Source organism: Mesoplodon mirus (assembly GCF_964341445.2).
Source record: "Mesoplodon mirus genome assembly, chromosome: 11".
Taxonomy (NCBI): Eukaryota; Metazoa; Chordata; class Mammalia; order Artiodactyla; family Ziphiidae; genus Mesoplodon; species Mesoplodon mirus.
In genome coordinates, this window is record NC_138987.1 from 19,468,267 (window position 1) to 19,487,900 (window position 19,634).

Below are 19,634 nucleotides of genomic sequence, written 5' to 3' on the forward strand. Positions count from 1 at the left end.
GGGTAAAGGATAATCTACTTGAGTGCAATAATAGGCTATAAAAACTAGAGATGGGGGTTAGAAATAAATCAGGAAGAGGTCCTAGAGCCAAAGAGGGCGAAGATGAGAAACAGAAGTGTCTTACTGGAGGAGACTCCATCTATGAAAGGTCTTGGAAACATAACAAGGTTTCCTGCAAATTCCTCACTTAAAGGAAACAAGAAAGTCAAGTACTGTGCTGCCTTTGTACTGCTAATAACCACACTAAGACACAAATTAACCTGTAGACTTTCAAATGACACAACACAAAATGAATACCTTGTGCTGACATCAGATTTGCATTTTTAAATCTTTCTGAAGTTCTTTTCTATGAAAGCAAGTCTCATAGAACAATGTTTACAAAGCAGCTTTGAAATACTTTCAGAGCAGCTAAAAAATTGTATTTATTTTAAAATTTAAACTTTCTATAGATTGGGTTTTTATAATTTCATGGACAGAAAGAATTTATAAATGCTTTAAAATTTGGAAGAAATACAACTACAATGAAAATCTAATTTCTATGACAAATGTAATCATAACCTGCTATTATACACTAACTGTAAAAGGTTTGAATGACACAGCAGTTCATTAGCAAACCACATTGTAGCTGCTTTATATATGAGGTGGAAAATCAGGCCCATCTTATTTTGTAGAATCTTTCAATGAGAAGAACTACAAAATACATAAAAAACATATTTCTTAATTCATTCACTGAAATTTACTGAAATGAGAAAACATTTTTCAATTAAACTATAATCAGTGAAGCTGAAAGAACACTGGATCGGAAGTCAAACGACAAGTCTATCTTCAGAACTACTTCTATTATTAAAGTAGTGGTATATGCTCAAGCAACATGCATTCAAATTAACTTATCTATGGACCCTGATGAGTTTTTCTTTAGTGCCGCATTTCTAAAATACTGAAATAATGAATGCACTCACACTAATAGTAATTAACTTCCAAAATGATATTAAAATTATTTTATTTATTAACAATGGAAAAACGTATATGAATATTACTTAGATATGATGAGTAAAAACACTTTCTATGAGTAATATGAACCAAATCCCAAATAGTTATAATGAAGTTTCTTTCTGCCTCTAGATTCCTAGTTCTTAACTTTTGTAATCAAGCATCAAAAATCCTAGGAAAACTAGGGATCTTTTCTTAAATAAAATGCACAATGTTAAAATGCTGCAAATAATTTGAAGAGATTTACAATCTTCTTCAGCTTCTGTGGGCCACGCTACCCTGTTCTGCTTTTTTTTTCCACAATATATTTTCCATGTAGATTCTGGTCTTTACATTGTGAATTTGCTTTATGCTTTTGATACAACAGAAGTACTCAGAATATTAGCTAGTACTAATAAAACTTTGAGAAATGTAACAAAGTAGCAACAGTAAGCATTTTATAAGGGTTCAGAATCTGTTAAATTACACACACACACACACACACACAAGAAAGCAATATATGTAAGCAAGAAATTCAAATAAAGTTGAAAAAATGTATTACTCAAGAAGCCCTTGATGTAAATTCCAAAGAGACAGTACTCAAACTCTGATCTTTTTCAAAGGTCTGAGATGGTATGACCTCATAAACTTAGCTAATAAGGTAATTCTGTGGGATGACTTCCTTAAAACCGTACATTTTATTGGAGTTCTAAAGCTCAAACACCTCATAACAGGAAGAATTTATCTCATTGAATATTAGATATCTTTAAGGTCATCACTTTTAGGCCATCTTTGGTAGTAATACTTTTTAATCCAAGACACCGATAGTCACAATGACATAACTCTGTTCAAAAACCTAACAAACATTTACAAATTTGAATAACTCAGACAAATACACCCCAAGTGTTCCTCTGCATTGCAAACAACCATTTGTGAGAACTGCAAAATGTTGATGAAAATTTCAAGTTGCAAAGAAAACTGTGACAATGTTTGAAACATTATTTTAAAATTTAACCTTCCAATGAAATCTTTTTTTCTTTCCCCTCCCTGTGGTACGTGGGCCTCCCACTGCCGTGGCCTCCCCCACTGCGAAGCACAGGCTCCGGACGCGCAGGCTCAGCGGCCACGGCTCCCGGGCCCAGCCGCTCCACGGCATGTGGGATCCTCCCAGACCGGGCATGAACCGGCGTCCCCTGCATTGGCAGGTGGACCCCCAACCACGGCGCCACCAGGGAAGCCCTGAAATCTTTTTATATGCAAGATCTCAAATGAAAACTTGGTTTGCCTGAAGTTGGTGGGTAGTTTTTTTTTTTTTTTTTTTTTTTTTTTTTTGCGGTATGCGGGCCTCTCACTGTTGTGGCCTCCCCCGTTGCGGAGCACAGGCTCCGGATGCGCAGGCCCAGCGGCCATGGCTCACGGGCCCAGCCGCTCCGCGGCATACGGGATCCTCCCAGACCGGGGCACGAACCCGTATCCCCTGCATCGGCAGGCGGACTCTCAACCACTGCGCCACCAGGGAGGCCCTGGTGGGTAGTTTTTAATAAACCATTTATATGCATAATAATGCAAGTGTGCCTTTAAAAAGACAGGCAACTCTTAGCAATGTGTGTTAATAAACATACAATCTGGAAGTGTAAAAGAGTATGTATTTGCCATGGAAAAAACTGGGTAGACTATCTCCCAAGGGTGGCATCTAATTCATCTAATATTATGACTTTGGCTTTTCAGGCATAGAAATCAAATTTTGTCACCACACTTAAAGACCACTCTCAAGGTTGAACTCACATTACTAAAGTTTACAAAGAGTGATCTATAAAACCAGAATGTCAGTTTATTAATTACGAGAAAAAACTATAATGGAAACTAGAATACTCTAACTCTGAAGGACCAGTGCGTTCTCTCTCCCTGTAGACAAAATTACAGAGGAAATCACATAACAGTCAGAAAGTTGCTTAGGGCTCATGCAGTCAGAACAAAAGGAATGGGAGGAATCGATTATTTCATGGCCACAAACTAAAACAGACTGAGGTATTCCTTTCCACAGTAAGAATGATCTCTTCAATGGGACCAGAATACTCACACTCTGTCAACTACAACTCTCTCTTGCCTCTGTCATAAACACTGTTTGACTGTGGACAAGGAATTTACAATGAATACGTTACTCCTCTAGATTTTCTACCAGGCTACAGTAAATTCCCTCTGGTCTAGAAACCATTTTGTTTTTTAAGGTGATTTTACATAACTCTGCTCTGATAGAAATATAATACATGATCTCACTGATTCAGACATCTGCCTCATTTTCAAGTTCCTAGAGCTGACCCAAGTACTACTACTAATAGCTAATATTCAGGTGATTATATATTACACCTTATGCTAAGTGCTTTATGCATAATATCTCATTTAATCTCTGCCACACTCTATAAGGTAGGTATTAGTCCTGTTTTATAAAGGAAAATGCTAAAGTCTTCAGAGAGAAATTAAATTGCCCAAGGTCACACAGCTAGCAAGGGGAAGAAATGGAATTTGAATATGTCTGACTCCAGAGCTGATATTCACTGCAGTATTCTATAAAGTACTTTCATCATTGCTATCCTACTTCTGGTTACTGGATTCCTTATATACATTGCATTTGAGGGGGGAAAAAACCTCTAAGTTCCTGGGAAAACTGTATATAAAAGGTGTTCAAACCATTATATTCTTTTAAAAATAACAAATGCAGATCATGCTGCTGCTATTAATTTACTCATTTAACAAATATTTATTGTCTACTGTGTGCCAGCACTGTTTCAGGAGCCAGAGATACAACAGTAATAAAAGCAATGTCCCTGCTCTCTTGGAGCTTACATTTGAGGCAAAGGGAGTAGAAAAGACAAAAATAAACAAATATATCAGATGGTGTTAAGAGCTATGAAGAAATATAAAGCAGGTAAAAAAGATAGAGAATAAGGCAGAGGAAGAGGGAAGATGGTATTTTACAAAGTGAAGAAAAAAAAGTCCTCTCTGATAAGGCAACATCAGAAATGGGTGAGGAGGGGCTTCCCTGATGGCACAGTGGTTAAGAATCCACCTTCCACTTCAACTATGAATGCTGACTACAAACCATCGTAGTATTAACAGTACCTGTGACAGATATTTTCATATCATATTACATTTTTTGCAGATATTTCAAAATATCATTAATACTTATCACTGCTTCAAAATTACAGTAATTTTTAAACTCATGAGATTTGGTTTTAATGCATTAATAAACATATTTCTGTATCAAACAAACAAACAAACAAACACAGAATCCACCTGCCAATGCAGGGGTCATGGGTTCGATCCCTGGTCCAGGAAGATCCCACATGCCGTGGAGCAACTAAGCCCGTGCACGACAACTACTGAGCCTGCGCTCTAGAGCCCGTGAGCCACAATTGCTGAGCCTGTGTGCCACAACTACTGAAGCCCACACGCCTAGAGCCCATGCTCCGCAACAAAAGAAGCCACCTCAATGAGAAGCCTGCGCACCACAACGAAGAGTAGCCCCCGTTCACCGCAACTGGAGAAAGCATGCACGCAGCAAGGAAGACCCAACACAGCCACAAATAAATAAATTAAATAAATTAAAAAAAAAAAAAGAATTGGTCAGTTTCTACATGTATTTGGAAGGTAGAATAAGATCAAAAAAGAGACTTCAATGTAGGGAACTAAGCTACTGAAACACAAAATTCCTTTGTCATTATACAGTCTCAAGCATTCTAAAGAATAAAACAGGGCTTCCCTGGTGGCGCAGTGGTTGAGAGTCCGCCTGCCGATGCAGGGAACACGGGTTCATGCCCCGGTCTGGGAAGATCCCACATGCCGTGGAGCGGCTGGGCCCATGAGCCACGGCCACTGAGCCTGTGCGTCCGGAGCCTGTGCTCCGCAACGGGAGAGGCCACAACACTGAGAGGCCCACGTACCGCAAAAAAAAAAAAAAAAAAAAAAGAATAAAACAAATACTTAAGACAACTTACTTTACTGGTCAATGTATTTATTTCCCGTTCAGCTTTATGCAATTTACTAATTAAAGTAGTGTTTTGTTCATTGCTTGATTGTAGCTCTTTTTCCAAGCGTTCAGCCTGTTGCTTAGCTGACTGTTTTTCAGCCTTTTATTAAAATAAAATATTTTAAAATTTGTTGACAATTTTTCAATTATATAAAAACAAAATAAGCACTATTTAAATAAATGTAATAATCATACTACCCAAAATTATTCAAAACCTCAACAATATTAACATATACCGAAGTAACAAGAGTTTTCACAAAGCAATTGGTAGAATTCAAATGCAAGGTATTTGCTCCAGGAAATATGCAACAAAGTTATCTGGACAAACAACTTATCAACAGCCACCACCAAGATAAAACCCATACACTTCTCTCATGAGAGAGCGTACCTAACACACTCACTTGATACCTATTTACTACTACTGTGGACATAATTCAAACAAGCATTTTGGTGGATTTCAAGTACACAGCAGATATGAAAAAGCATATTACAAGGTAGAGAAGAGGGATTATGTGTAGTAGTCAGAAGTGAGAACCGAAAATCTAAAATCAATGGAAATTAGAAAACAATCCCCAAGAAATTAAAAATTCAAACTCCTCGGCTAATCTGGAGCTTCTGGAAGTATGGGCAAAGAACTCAATAGCTCCTGAACTCATCACATAATATTCTTAATGAAGTAAGCTGTCAAGAAAATTTCCAGTTGGTAATACTCATAGTACTCTTTAATTAGAAAGGGAAAACTAAATGCTTTTTAAAAATACTTCTACTCAAAATAGTTAAAATGAAAACATTTTGCATTTAAAGGATAAGCTTCAGTTATGCAACAGCTCATTTCCTATATATCTTAAATATGATATTCAACAAATAATTCAGAAAAAATACCCTATTTTCCTCACATAAAAAATGATACTCTTCAGGCACAATGATAGACAAAAAAAAAAAAAAAATCAAAGAAAGGCAGGCTACCTGTCATGTGCGTATTTTCATTTCATCTGACAAATGATAAAATGAAGTACAGGCTCTTGTGAAAGAACCTCCCATCTTTTGTCATCATTCAACTGGTCCTGAAAATAATCACTCTAAATGACCTCAATGCAAAGTTTCACATTGAGATCACATACCATACTCAATCGCAGTCATCCCACTGTCACTGTGTAAATACGTTAAGGATGGAAGGACGACAACATAAACACTTCATTCTGAACTGCCTCATGTCTAAGGTCCAATGATACTGACAATTTTAATTCAGGAGACCACTAAATACTGTCAGAAGCTTCAGCCAAAAAATAAAAAGGTGACTTCTACTCTTCAAAACATATTAATGTACTTCTTGTACCAGTTTGCTGTCCAGAAAAAAATCACTACTTTGGATTTGGATATTGGATTTTAATTATAAACTAGGTGCACACTAATTTCCCTCTAGTTCAAATCACCTCACAACTATTCTGAAGAAAACAAAACAAAACATTTTAGACTGCTCAAAATGAATTTTTAAAAACTATCAAACTAGTATATTTGCTACACGAAAGACACTAAGGACTAGGAGGAATAAGCATTATCTCAATAAAACTGTAAAGGGGTCCAGAATATGCCACTGTGGAATAAGAATTATTTGGAGCTGAAGGCTTTTGAGAATCAACAGACACAGGACAAAGTTTTTTCCTGAACTCCTCTTATCTGTCTAAAAGTAGAGCCTCTAAAAAGAATTTAAGTGTTAGAAGTCCCCTCCCCAGGCGTTTCATAACTAAGGAAGGCCAACTTCTATCACAGAAGACAAGAAGTCAACACCAGGATAAGAAAGCACCTACACAAACAACATCACAAAATTGTCATCTCTGCCATTTGTTTTCCTAAGGGCCTGTTTATCTTTCCTAAAAGTCATTTGTTTCCCTGTAAGTGTCCTTTCTCCCCCTCTTTTTTATTAGAATGGTATATACGCCCCAAATTACTACTCTGCCTCTTTGAGTCACGTTTTTCTGTGAACTCCTGTTTACGTACATGAATAAAAATCTGTCTTTTCTCTTGCTAATCTGTCTGTTGTCAGTTTAATTCACAACCCTTAAACTCTGAACCTAAGAGGGTGAAAGAAAAGGTTTTCCTCTCCAACAATAGAAACAAGAACTTTCATAGGAGAATACCTCTAGGAGTACCAGCTTAGCTCTGCCGGCTCCTTTCTTTCTCTAATGAACTTAGGGAAATAATTCAGTAAAGGCTTATATGCATTAGTAGCCAAGTTCAATTTTGTAACTCCGGCAAGAAGCTGTCCTAAGATATATAAGTATGGTATTTCTGTTGAAACAGGATTTACGATTTTAAGATCTTGAATCCCAGTGTAAGGAAATAACTAGAAAGAAATTGCTCTTTCTGGTTTAAGATGACTTTAGTCTTCAGAAACTCAATTTTTTTTTGAATTTTGCATATTCTACTCTGTGGCATTGTAAAAGTTAAATCATTTCAGATAGGCGACGTGACTCTCAAAGAATAAATAATCCCTTTGTAAATGTGGTAGCATAGGTATTGTTTATGAATCAAGAGCTTTCTTCTTTACAAAAAGCATATATACTCTTGGGATTCCACAAATGCATCAGCATTAGATTGGTGAGCATACATTTATGCCCTAAAAAATCAAAGGCTTGTCAACTGCACTTTAAAAAAAAGTACGCGATAGTCTACCGGGAAGCAATTAAAACCTTACCTCCAGGGATCTGACTGTAGCCTGCATGTCAGCCAACTGCCGCACCTGCATTCTCTGGACATTTTCTACCTGAGCACCAGAATTTTCTTTTTCAGCTCTCAATTCTGCTACTTCAGCCTCTAAACCTTTTAATTTCTGACACAAATGGACTTTTTCTCGAACAAGTTGCTCCACTCGCTTGCTGTCTCTTGTGGGATCAACACTAAGCACTTGGTTATGTAGTTCTTCTTTATCTTTCTCCAGTCTTGCAATCTGATGACAATTTGAAAGAAAGCATACAACCTTAAATTATCAAATTTTCAGCCATGAACATGCTTTACAAGTCAATAAATTAAAATTAAAAATTGTACAATATGAACAAAAAAGCTCAGGTGGTAAAATGAAGTACAAAGGAAAAAAATCCTAAAATGTCACATCCTTCATTCTGTACTTGGCATGACTCAAATGTGAGGGCAAGGACCTTGTCCTATTTTCCCTCCATCTCCCCGTGGTGCCTAGCACAGAGCTTCATCAGTTGCTGACTAAAATTCAAAATTATAAGTAATACTATAAAATAATAATTTAAAATATGTCAAGTACTTTAAAATTCATCAGAACATTATAGGGGTTTATGAAAGATCATATTGATCTTGCATAAACTGATTACTCCTAAGCTTTTCCGCATGTGACAGTAATTCTTGGGCTATATCTATACTAATAAAATCATCTATTCCAAGGCAACTTAATTTACAAAAAAAGCTGCTTGTCCATATAAGTAACAACAAATGTGACTGATGAGACCTTTTAAATAACAGCTGAGAGTTTCTTAAAGCCCTAGTTGTAGTGATGGCCTAGTTCTTAATTCTCAGATCCAAGAAAGAGCTGAAAATCATTACTCCAGGGCATGTAGACAAATCACCGAGGAACTTTTTGAACAAAAATACCAGTGGTCTTCTCATTCACACCAACCATCGCTGCCAGATCTCATGTGCCTCCAAATCAGGGGATTTCAAACTGCTTCCTAACCTCTGAGGCACTTCAGAGGCCCCTCACCTCCAGGAATAAGGATCCAAGTAATCACAGTAAAACTCATCCTTTCCCTCTGCTGATCTCGCCAACTCCCTATCCCCTACTATCACCACCAACAAACCTTTGTTGTTAACCACAGCAGCTCCTCTTTTTAGTCTCTTTTTATATATGGGGTTTCTTCAGGTGATTTAACTTAAAGATTCAGTTGTTTAAAAAAAAAGAAGAAAGTTAGAAGCGACGGCTATAAACAGCACCAGGGGTTGTTGTAGGCAGGATGAGCTTAGAAGGCTCACTCTAAGCCAAAAGGACTTAAAGTAATGCTCTGCAGCCTGGGCAAAAATGGCCCAAGAGACAACTGATTGCTCACATTGCTATAAGTGAATCTAAGAAGTGTGAGACCTCCACCCAGGGCAGAATGTTTTCCTCATCTGTAAAGTGAGAGGTTAGAATGAGGCCCTCTAAGATCCTATTCAGTTCTAACACGTAGTGATTCCAGTTTGGTTTTGGACATTAAATTGAAGCTGAATTAAAGATGTCAATGGGAAATATAGGTAGAGCTATCCACAGCAGGCAAATGCCATTTCTTCCCAGAAAATAAAATTTATTATAGAAGGCAGCTGTAAAATTCAGGGTCAAGCCCTCAAAAACTCAACTAATTAGTGTCTCCTGTTTTTCCTCCCATCCTTTACATAAACATTACCCCCAAGGTTTGGTCCCCAACTACCTTTTTCCCTCCATATTCTCTTTCCTTCAGCCAGGTATGTGACTTTGTGGAAGTCACTTTTTCACTTTGGCATCAGTTAAAATGAAGGGCTGGGCTGGAAGATCTTTAAGAAACCACTTAGCTTTTGCACGAGGAAATCCAAATATTGTTCTACTGTGCTATATCAGAGGTGTGGCAGCTCATCGATATGAAACTCAGGTTCAAACAATGGTGCCCTTTACTGAGTACTTAATATGGATCAAGTGCTGAGCTAAGTGTTATATATAAAATTGCATTTAGTAACAATAATTTATCTTGTAGTCTTCATTTTACATATGGGATCAGACAGCTAATGTTCATGACCAGCATGTTTCCTATGTTATTGCTTCCTCCAGTAGTTTTAAAAGGCATCTATGTGATAGTTGAAGTAAGAGCTGAAGCTCTGGACTGAGCTAGCTAATAGCAAATTCAGGATTAGATCTCACATTTATAACTCCTTAACAAGAGTTCTCTACCAAGTCACTCCTCCCAAAACTGGTAATCACTGCCTTCTAACTTCTCTATTATTCGTTCATGCAACAAATATTTATTGAGTACTTACTGAGTAGGCGGCGCTGCTCTAGGTATTAAGGATACATTAGAGAACCTAGCAGATAAGCAGAGACAGCCAGCCGGCTCTCAGTATCTAATAGGATTGGTTCCAGGACCTGCTACAGATACCAAAAACCAAGGGCTCAAATCAGTCCTCTGTATGGGCGGCTTCTACATCTGCCGATTCGACCAACCGTGGATTGTGTACAGTTGACTCTTGAACAACATGGGTTTGAACGGTGCGGGTCCACTTATATGCAGTATTCTATGTGTATTTATTTTTAAAAATCCAGGTATAAGTGGACCCACACCGTTCAAACCCCGTGCTGTTCAAGGGTCAACTACAATAATAAAACCTCTGTTCTGGAGGAGCTCATATTCAATCACTGCTATCCATCCTCTGGGTAAAGATCTTGGACACAGCCTCAGCTCTCCCCTTTTCCTCTAATCTCAGATTCACATGTCATCTCCCTTGAAGTCCTGAATTCCCTAATGACATATGATGTTCAACATCTTTTCAGGTGCTAATTTGCCATTTGTATATCTTCTTTGGTGAGATGTTTGTTAAGGCCTTTGGCCCATTTTTTAATCCAGTTGTTTGTTTTCTTATTGTTGAGTTTGAGTTCTTCGTATATTTTAGTAACAGTCCTTTATCAGATATAACTTTTTCACATATTTTCTCCCAGCCTATGGGTTCTCCTTCCATTCTCTAGAGTGTCTTTCAGAGTGGAAATTTTTTACTTCAATGAAGTCTAACTTATTATTTCTTTCATGTATCAAGTACCATATCTTGGTGGTATATCTAAGTCATCACCAAACCCAAGGTCATCTAGGTTTTTCCCTACATTAACTTCTAGGAGTCTGATAATTTTAAGTTTTACATTTAGGTCTATAATCTATTTTGTGTTAATTTTTGTGAAGTTGTATGGTCTGTGTCTAGATCCACTTCTTTTTTTTTGCATTTGCATGTCTAGTTGTTTTAGCATCATTTGTTGAAAAGACCATTTTTCTCCACTCTGCCTTTTTTCCTCTGTCAAAGAACAGATGATGATATTTCTATAGGTCTATTTCTCAACTCTCTGGTCTGTTCTATTAATCCGTTTGTCTGTTCTTTTGCCAACAGCACACTGTCTTGATTACCATAGCTTTATAGTCAGTCCTTCAACTTTGTTCTTCTTCAATATTGTGCTGGCTATTCTGGGTCTTTTGCCGCTCTCTATAAACTTTAGGATCAGTTTGTCAATATCCATAAAACTTGCTGGGGTTTTGATTGGGATTGTACTGAATCTACAGATCAAGTTGGGAAGCACAGACATCTTGGCAACATTAGGTCTTCCTCTCCATGAAGGTGAAGTATCACTCCATTCATCTTTTGATTATGTTCATCAGATCTTCATTTAGATCTTGTACATATTTTTTTTAACTATTTCATTTGGGGGGATGTTAATGTAAATGATATTATGTTTTTAATTTCAGATTCCACTTGTTGATTACTGTCATATAGGAAAGTGACTGCCATTTGTATATTAACCTTGTATCCTGCAACTCCACTGTAAAAGCTGCATTCGTTCCAGGAGTTTTTTATTGATTGTTTCAGATTTTCTGCACAATCATGTATCTGGAAGCAAAGACAGCTCTATTTCTTCCTTCCAAATTTGTATGTCTTTTATTTCCTTTTCTTGTCTTATTGTATTAGTTAAGACTCCAGTACAATACTGAAAAGGAGTGGTAAGAGGGGACATCCTTGCCTTGTTCCCTGATTTTAGTGGGACAGCTTCTGGTTTCACACCACTAAGTATGACGTTAGTTGCACTTTTTTTATAGATGTTCTTTATCAAGTTGAGGTAGTTCCCCTCTAGTCCTAGTTTGCTGAGAGTTTTATCATGAATGGGTGTTGGCTTTTACCAACAACTTTTTCTGTATCTATTGATATGATGATGTGATTTTTCTTCTTTGGCCTACTGATGTGATGAATTACATTAGTTCATTTTCTAATGTTGAACCAGCTTTGAACGCCTGAAATAAATGCTACTTGTTCATGATGCATTATTCTTTTTATATATTGTTGATTTCAATTTGCTAATATTTTGTTGAGGATTCTTTATTATTTTTTAAATTTATTTTATTTTACTTATTTTTGGCTGCATTGGGCCTTCGTTGCTGCGCACGGGCTTGCTCTAGCTGTGGTGAGTGGGGGCTACTCTTTGCTGCGGTGCGCAGGCTTCTCATTTTGGTGGCTTCTCTTGTTACGGAGCACGGGCTCCAGTAGTTGTGGCTCGCGGGCTCTAGAGCACAGGCTCAGGAGTTGTGGCGCACGGGCTTAATTGCTCCACGGCATGTGGGATCTTACCAGACCAGGGTTCGAACCCGTGTCCTCCTGCACTGGCAGGCAGATTCTTAACCACTGTGCCACAAGAGAAGCCCTTTGTCGAGGATTCTTGCATCTTTGTTCATGAGAGAGTTTGGTCTACAGTCTTCTTGTAACGTCTTTGTTTGGATTAGGTATTAGGGTAATGCTGGCTTCATGGAATGAATTAAGATTCCTTCTGATTCTATCTTTTGAAAGAAATTGTAAAGACGGGGTATACTTTCTTCCTTAAATGTTTGGTAGAATACAACTATGAACGCAGTCCTTTTATCCTGGATGTCAGACATTCTGAATTTTATTTTTATTTTATTTTAATGCTAGGTTCTTTTGTATTCCTTTAAGTACTTTTAAATCTTTGTTCTATTATTCAGTTGAGTTACTTAGGAATAGTTGGATCCTTTCAAATCTTTCTTTTACACTTGTTAGGCAGAACCAGAGTAGCCACTATTGTGGGGCTAATTTGGCCCTACTACTGAGATAAAATCCTTCTGAGTCTTCTATGCAATGCACCATGCATTAGGTGGCCTGTCCACTCTGGTGGATATAAGATGAGGCAATCTCAGAGCTCATTTTATTTGTTTCCTTCTTTTAGGGATCGCTGCCTTGTACTGCCTGTTTTCTAGTGTCTGAAAACCACAGTTTCCTATATTTTGTCCCAGTTTTTGGTCAGCACCTTAAGTTCAATTCAGTCCCTAAAACTCTACCCTGGCCAGAAGCAGAAACCCCCAGACTACCTAGATTTGATTCCTGGCTCTACCACCTACTAGCTGTCCAACCTTGAACCAGTCTCTCAGTGCTTCATGAGCGTTTTCTCATTTATAAAATGGGAATAATGATTATCTAATCTCTAGGGTTGTTGACAAAATTCAAAGAATTATAAAGTGCTTCTCCCCTTAAATACAAATTTGTTTTCTTTCACTTCTTCAACTTCTGTAGCTTCTCATTTACAAATATGAAATCTATTTAAAAATATCTACTATATTTATTATGAAAATCAGTACTATGATTAATGCTGTCAGGTACTAATACTGATAATACCATTAATCTGAATATTTACTATTTGTCAGGCATTATGGTAAACGTTTTGCACATGAAATTTCAAGTTCCCTGATCTTTGTTTTTAAAATCAAGTTAGCTTACCTTTTTTATATTCCTATTATTCCAAGTTTCCCCTTTCCCCCTATATGTATTAGAATTGATTTTTCCTATATCAATGATGGAAAACAAAAACATTTTCTCATTTATTTACACTAAGAAGAAGGTAGCACTTAAATTATTTACAGATTTAAAGTTCATATTTTAATCTAACTTTGGAAGATAACATCTCCTTTCCTTAAACTGCTTACTTTCTCCTAGTAAGAGAAAGATAGTACTAAGAACTTTCTCCCCATGACTATGTATTTGCCTCCAGACATAAATATGGAAAGATCAGACGATGGGATGCAAGAACTGTTGGGAAATGAGGTGATGTTCACTGTCTTTAGAAGAATTCTACTCAAACTGAACAAGAGAATAGGGATAATAAACATATGCCTTTTTCAGGCCCCGAGAGGTCATGAGTGTAGTAAAAGAAAGATAACTAACTGTGACTGATAGGAAAAGCTAGGGCAGAGAGCACCTGAAAGCAGAGCAGTCAGAATGATGGTGAGATGAAGATGGGGGATGCAGGCACTGTAATGAGATATGCCCTCAAAATACTTAGAGGATCTAAGTGCAGACCTGACACTGAAAACTCTAACATGCTCAAGTAAAGGACAAGATCATATACTCAAGAAATCTGAGCATGTGGAACTTTAAATAATGATAATAGCAGCTACCATTTATTGAAGGCTTACTATGTGCTGTCTAAGCACTTTACACACATTAATTTATTAAATCCTCAAAACAACTCCATGAGATAGATACTACTGATAACACCATTTTATAGATGAGGACACTGATGCGCAGAGAAGTTAAGTCAGTTCCCCATGTCATGCTCAATGAACATCTAAAATGCTTAAAATTTTACATGCAAAAAGTTAAGTTTTTGAGATATTCAAAACTGCATTCACAGAAAAGTTTAATGAGTAAAATTTCACAAAGCCCTTCTTAAAAGTTTGCTAACATCAATTCCAGAGAATTCCAACTGTGAAGTAATTTAATTTTAATTTGGGAGACTTTTATCTATTGTAATGTATCCATAGTTCAGGGTAATCTGAGAAGGGTGTAAGTTAGAGAACTTGGAATATTTCAGATAACGGAACCCACCTGGACCTCAAGCAAAGTTCCAGGTAGAACTTCAAACTCTATCAGAACAAAACAGAAGTGTTGTGAGAGATGTCATGATGTCTGCTGCCATACACGTCAGGACAAGGACCCGAATCAGGAGTGCGTCATCAGTTCTGTGTTACCAGTGCCATCAGGAAAAAACAGCACGTGGTAACAGGGACCCAAAGAAGTTCTCCTTCTGTGCCATAGGAAATTTGGCTTCTCACCAGCCCCGGACAAGCCAAGGTAGAGCTCAGACAGTTTGGAGAGCATGATGGAATAATCTCAGAGACCTGTCACGATGTATGGTGTCACAGACAGTGTTTCATATGATGCAGTGCTCACTGCCCTCTCTCAAGATCTTAGTATCTCCACTGGATTACTCGTTCACTCATTCAGGCTACATTACAATCACCTGTACCTCAAACTCTTTGTACTGCTCTTCATTACTATTTGCAGAATAATATAAAATCAGAGTCCTAATAAAATATAAACACAGTAGTACCACTTCCAAGTAACAACTATATATGTAACGTCAGAATTTCATCTGTATACAGCCAAATGCACTGAGAAATCATGCCATTATCTTTTTCATAAAGATATCTTCTTTCATATACTTTTTAAACTTCAAAATATCATGAGGGACATGTGAATTCCTAGAGTGCTCCTCAGGAAAACACTAACAAAATCTTCCTCAAGTACTCCCCTATGAAACAAAACACTAAAGAACATTCAGTTATTTCTTTTATCTGTAGAAGTGAAAATGTACAGTACTGTGTGAGTCCTTAATTAATGCAAGAAAATCCAATTATTTTTAGTACACCAAGCTAATATATTTTATACCAGTTAAAACTGTAAAATGGATAGATGGCCAGAGTAGGCTTTACTTTGAAGTTTTACTGCTGTTTTGTGTCCACATCATCTCACTAGTTTTTACTTTAATTGTATAGAGAAACTGGAGTGTAAAGATAAGTGATGGAAGGAGGGCAGATACTCAAGTATCCACTAATTAATATTACTCCTGCATAATCAACTAGGAAGTAGAAAGGAGAGAACTTCAGTCTTTTTTTCTCCCCCACAACTCACACACACACACTGTATTTCATTTTTACAAGAGATAAGCTGACACCAAGCATTGTAAATGGGTGACCACGACAAAAGCAACAATGATTGCAATGACCAAACACGAAACACACTCATACGAGGACTTCAGTCTTAACAGAAAGTTTTACTTTTCTAGTCTTTACTAATCATAGCTTCTTAGCTAGCCGTTTATCTCCAGATTTCTAAGAATGTCATAAGACATTCCAATTAGAAAATTATTTAAGATGCCACTGGTACCTTAAAATGTTTGATGAATATCATTTGGTCTTTCATGGGTGAAAAAGAGAATAGCCATCAGGTTTCAGATGCAGGTTTCATTCTTTAAAAACACAATAAAACTAGAAACTACAGAATACAAATAATCATTACCAGATAAACATCAATATTAGATTTTAAAAGCAAAGTATAAAATAAAGCATCACTATCTTCAGCCTCAGTAGTTACTCTTCAATATACTAAATCTACATTTTAGGTTGGAAGTCTTTTTATCATTCTTTTTTTTCCACAGGAAAATTTTTATATGTAGCTCCTTTAAGTCTATCATAATTACAGACTCAAAATCTTTCAAAATCTTACATAATATAAATCAATTGATCTCTACAATATTACAGTGGTTAGATGGCCCCTAATTAGCAAGGCAACCTCAAATCATTAATAATTTGAAACTTAAAACTCTGGGCTGGGAGTTGGGGTACCTGAGTTCTACTGTTAACTTGGCTGCTGAGTTTCTATGAGACTTTGGGCAAGTCACTTATTTTGTGCTTCAGTGTTGCCATTTAAAATGAAGCAAATAAGACGGTCCTGCTCCATACCACTGACCGTAATAGACATGAGATCATATGTAAAAAATATATATATTTTTTAATGAAAAAGACTATAATTATTTATAGTTTTTTGGTACCAAATTCTTAACGGACTCAAATGATCCAAAGTTCATTCAACTTCTTACATTTCAAACAATCATGGAGCAATTTGCTCACTGATGAAAAGAAATCAGTCTGATCCAATTAGTAATTGGTAAAGGAAGGAGAGTATATTTTAGCTCTTAATTCCAAATAAAGTCAATGCAATAAATGTATTATGAAGATGTGTTTGTACATAGAGTGCTTCATGTAAGTAGGGACAACAAGCTATTTTTTAATTAATTCAACTAGCTTTAGATTTATTTGAACACAGCAACATAAAACTGATATTTCTCTCTTTCCATCCTGAAAAATCACCTAAAAGCAACATGAAGAATAAGAGACACAAACCTCGTTTTTGGCAAAATTAGGAGACAAACAAAAAATGAGAAGAGAGGCTGCCAAACTTAATAGAGAATAGAGGTATAGGCTATAGGCATCAGAGACAGAATGTTGCAGTTGTAGATGCCAGAAAGAACAAAGTGATGGTGATGGGCACACCCTAATGTATAAACCCCTTGTTTGTTATCAGTGGAAACAAGGAGCATGGGCTGACAGCCAGAGCTCTCCTGAACATGGTTTGATTCCAGTAAGTAGAGGGGGACAGTGCTAAATAAGCAATCACACAGACAAACTGTATTTGCAAAGAAAAGTCTGTCTCTGCTATCTATCTCCATTGACTGGGGCAAAACAAATTTTCTTCATCTTTTCCTCTTTTAACAGTCCAAAAAGAACATTCACCAGAAAAATGTTGCTATAGAGCAGATGAAAATCATGACAAACACTTAATCATTAATTAATAAAACAATTATGCAATCAACTTTAAGTTGAGATTCACAAAAAATATAAAATCATAAAATTTTATTGACTAGCAGGATAATGACTAAACTAGTATAATCAGTCACTCACCTCTGATTCATGTTTTATTTTTTCTTCTTCTAAAATACGTGCAAATTCTTCTTTCTGGTGTTCAAATTCTGATTTGAGAAATGTATGTTCATAGCGAAGTTTATTATATTCAGCTCTATACTTTTCTACTTCCTAAATTAAAAGAATATTGTAATTTATCACAAATTTATAAATGAAATTTGTACTCACTTTAAAAATCACCTTTTCAAAAATTTTACATTGTTTTATACTAAGAGCCATTCTAAAAGTAAAAATTAAGCTTAACAGAAGTATAAACAAGTCTTGGAAAAGTTCTCATGACAAGAATGCTACAAACAGAACTAGCACACTCTTGAAAAGGTATCAGTAAAACAACTTACCCTTCAATTAATCTTATTTCCTCACTGATTCTAATAATAAAAATGTATTAGCATGTCAAAACTTTTGACCTCTGGGCTTAATAAAATAATATTTTAAAATGTAGCACATCTTTCAAAATAGATTTTAAAAATTAATTCTATAATAAAATATAAAATACCCTCTTAAAAGTCAGAAAGGATGAATTCTAAGGAGGTGAATGATTATTTGAATGTTTAGTACAGTAACTCAAGGTTCAGTCAAATATTACAATGATAGTCCAATTCAACACACCAGTCTGAAGTATATATGTAGCACCAACTCTCCTGACTAACCAAGAACACAAGCGATGCCTATGCTCCAAAATTCTGCTTCCTAACACTTCAAAAGCTGCTGGCATTCTGAATCTCAATAAAAACTCAGGCAACAGAGCAGGAAGATGGAGACACTATTCCAACATACATCAGGGAATTAACAAGGAAAGCATGCCTCCTAAAATACTCAGCTCACTATAAATCTTTAGTTGAAAGATTTCTAAGCCCGTTTACAAACCAGGAAAGTGGGTTTTGTGATTTTATTAGGAACATTTTTTTTTTTAAACATGCTTTTACTTAACTTGATCACTTACCTCAGATTTAAGTGATTTTTTATAATCCAAACTTAAATCTACTCCTAAACCATAATGCTCTGGTTACCCACCAGGATGATATTGAAAAGATGACTTTATCAAGCCAGAAAGTCATTTATAAAAGAGGATTCCGCCAACTGTTTTGTGCAATGACAGCAACACTACCCTACAACTTTCCAAAGGGGACCATTTTGAGGGGGACAATATTCATTTGTATGTATAAGGCCCAGTACGTTTATTAAATAAGGTAACGTATAAAATGTCTAGGATAGTACCTAATACAGTCAATATCTGTCATCTCTTCCTGTTCCCTTTATTAAACATGTAGTCACATTATATCAACATTTCATATGAGGAGACTGGTCTCAATCTGAAGAAAAACTAACAAATTCTTACTTTTCTGAGGCTGCATGAAATTCATTCTTTCATTCAGCAAACATTAACTGAGCACCTGTTGTATGCTAGGAAGTGTTTTAGGAACTTGGACTCTAACAGTGAACAAAACAGATAAAGGTTCCTCCTCTCATACAACTTACATTCTAGCAGTTGTAAAAGGGAAAAATTTTTAAAATAAGCACAATAAATATTATATAGCATATTAGATTATAAATACTAGAGAAAAATAAAAAGTAGAGCAGGGTAAATGGGTACCCAAAAGTCTAAAGAGTGACAGGAAAGGCAAGTTGCAATATTAAAAGGAAGCAGGGGTTGGTCAAAGTAGGCCCTACTGGAAAGGTGAAAATTTCAGCAGACTTGAAAAAGATGAGAAAATTAGCCAAGAGATACGTGGCCGGAATAACAGCTAGGGCAAAGACTTGAACTGCGCCATTTCTGAAGTGGCAAAGAAACACCAAGGAGGCCAATGTGGACGGAAGAATGGGATCTGATCGTGTGCAGTCTTTTTTTTTTGGGGGGGGTTTTTTTTTTTTTTTTGCAGTACGCGGGCCTCTCACTGCTGTAGCCTTTCCCGTTGCGGAGCACAGGCTCCGGACGCGCAGGCTCAGCGGCCATGGCTCACGGGCCCAGCCGCTCCGCAGCATGTGGGATCCTCCCGGACCGGGGCACGAACCCGTGTCCCCTGCATCGGCAGGCGGACTCTCAACCACTGCGCCACCAGGGAAGCCCAGTTTTTTTTTTTTGTTTTTTT

General features: G+C 36.7%; 1 protein-coding gene across 7 annotated transcripts in view; it reads right to left on the reverse strand.

The window, feature by feature from the left end:
* Nucleotides 1-19,634, reverse strand: part of CEP83 (centrosomal protein 83) — a 146,275-nt gene that overhangs the window by 38,421 nt on the left and 88,220 nt on the right. For 6 of the 7 annotated variants that reach the window (XR_014295240.1, XM_082634809.1, XM_082634806.1 and 3 more), the window contains 3 exons: nt 17,524-17,655; nt 7,692-7,943; nt 4,965-5,096 (listed from right to left, as the gene is read on the reverse strand). Coding sequence is in view for 6 of the 7 variants with exons in the window: in XM_082634809.1 (XP_082490935.1) it covers nt 4,965-5,096; nt 7,692-7,943; nt 17,524-17,655 (516 nt within the window). In the remaining variant the exon portion in view is untranslated. Of the gene's footprint in view, nt 1-4,964; nt 5,097-7,691; nt 7,944-15,949; nt 15,979-17,523; nt 17,656-19,634 lie in introns of those variants that run through there. The other variant, XM_082634810.1, reaches the window with a different exon arrangement.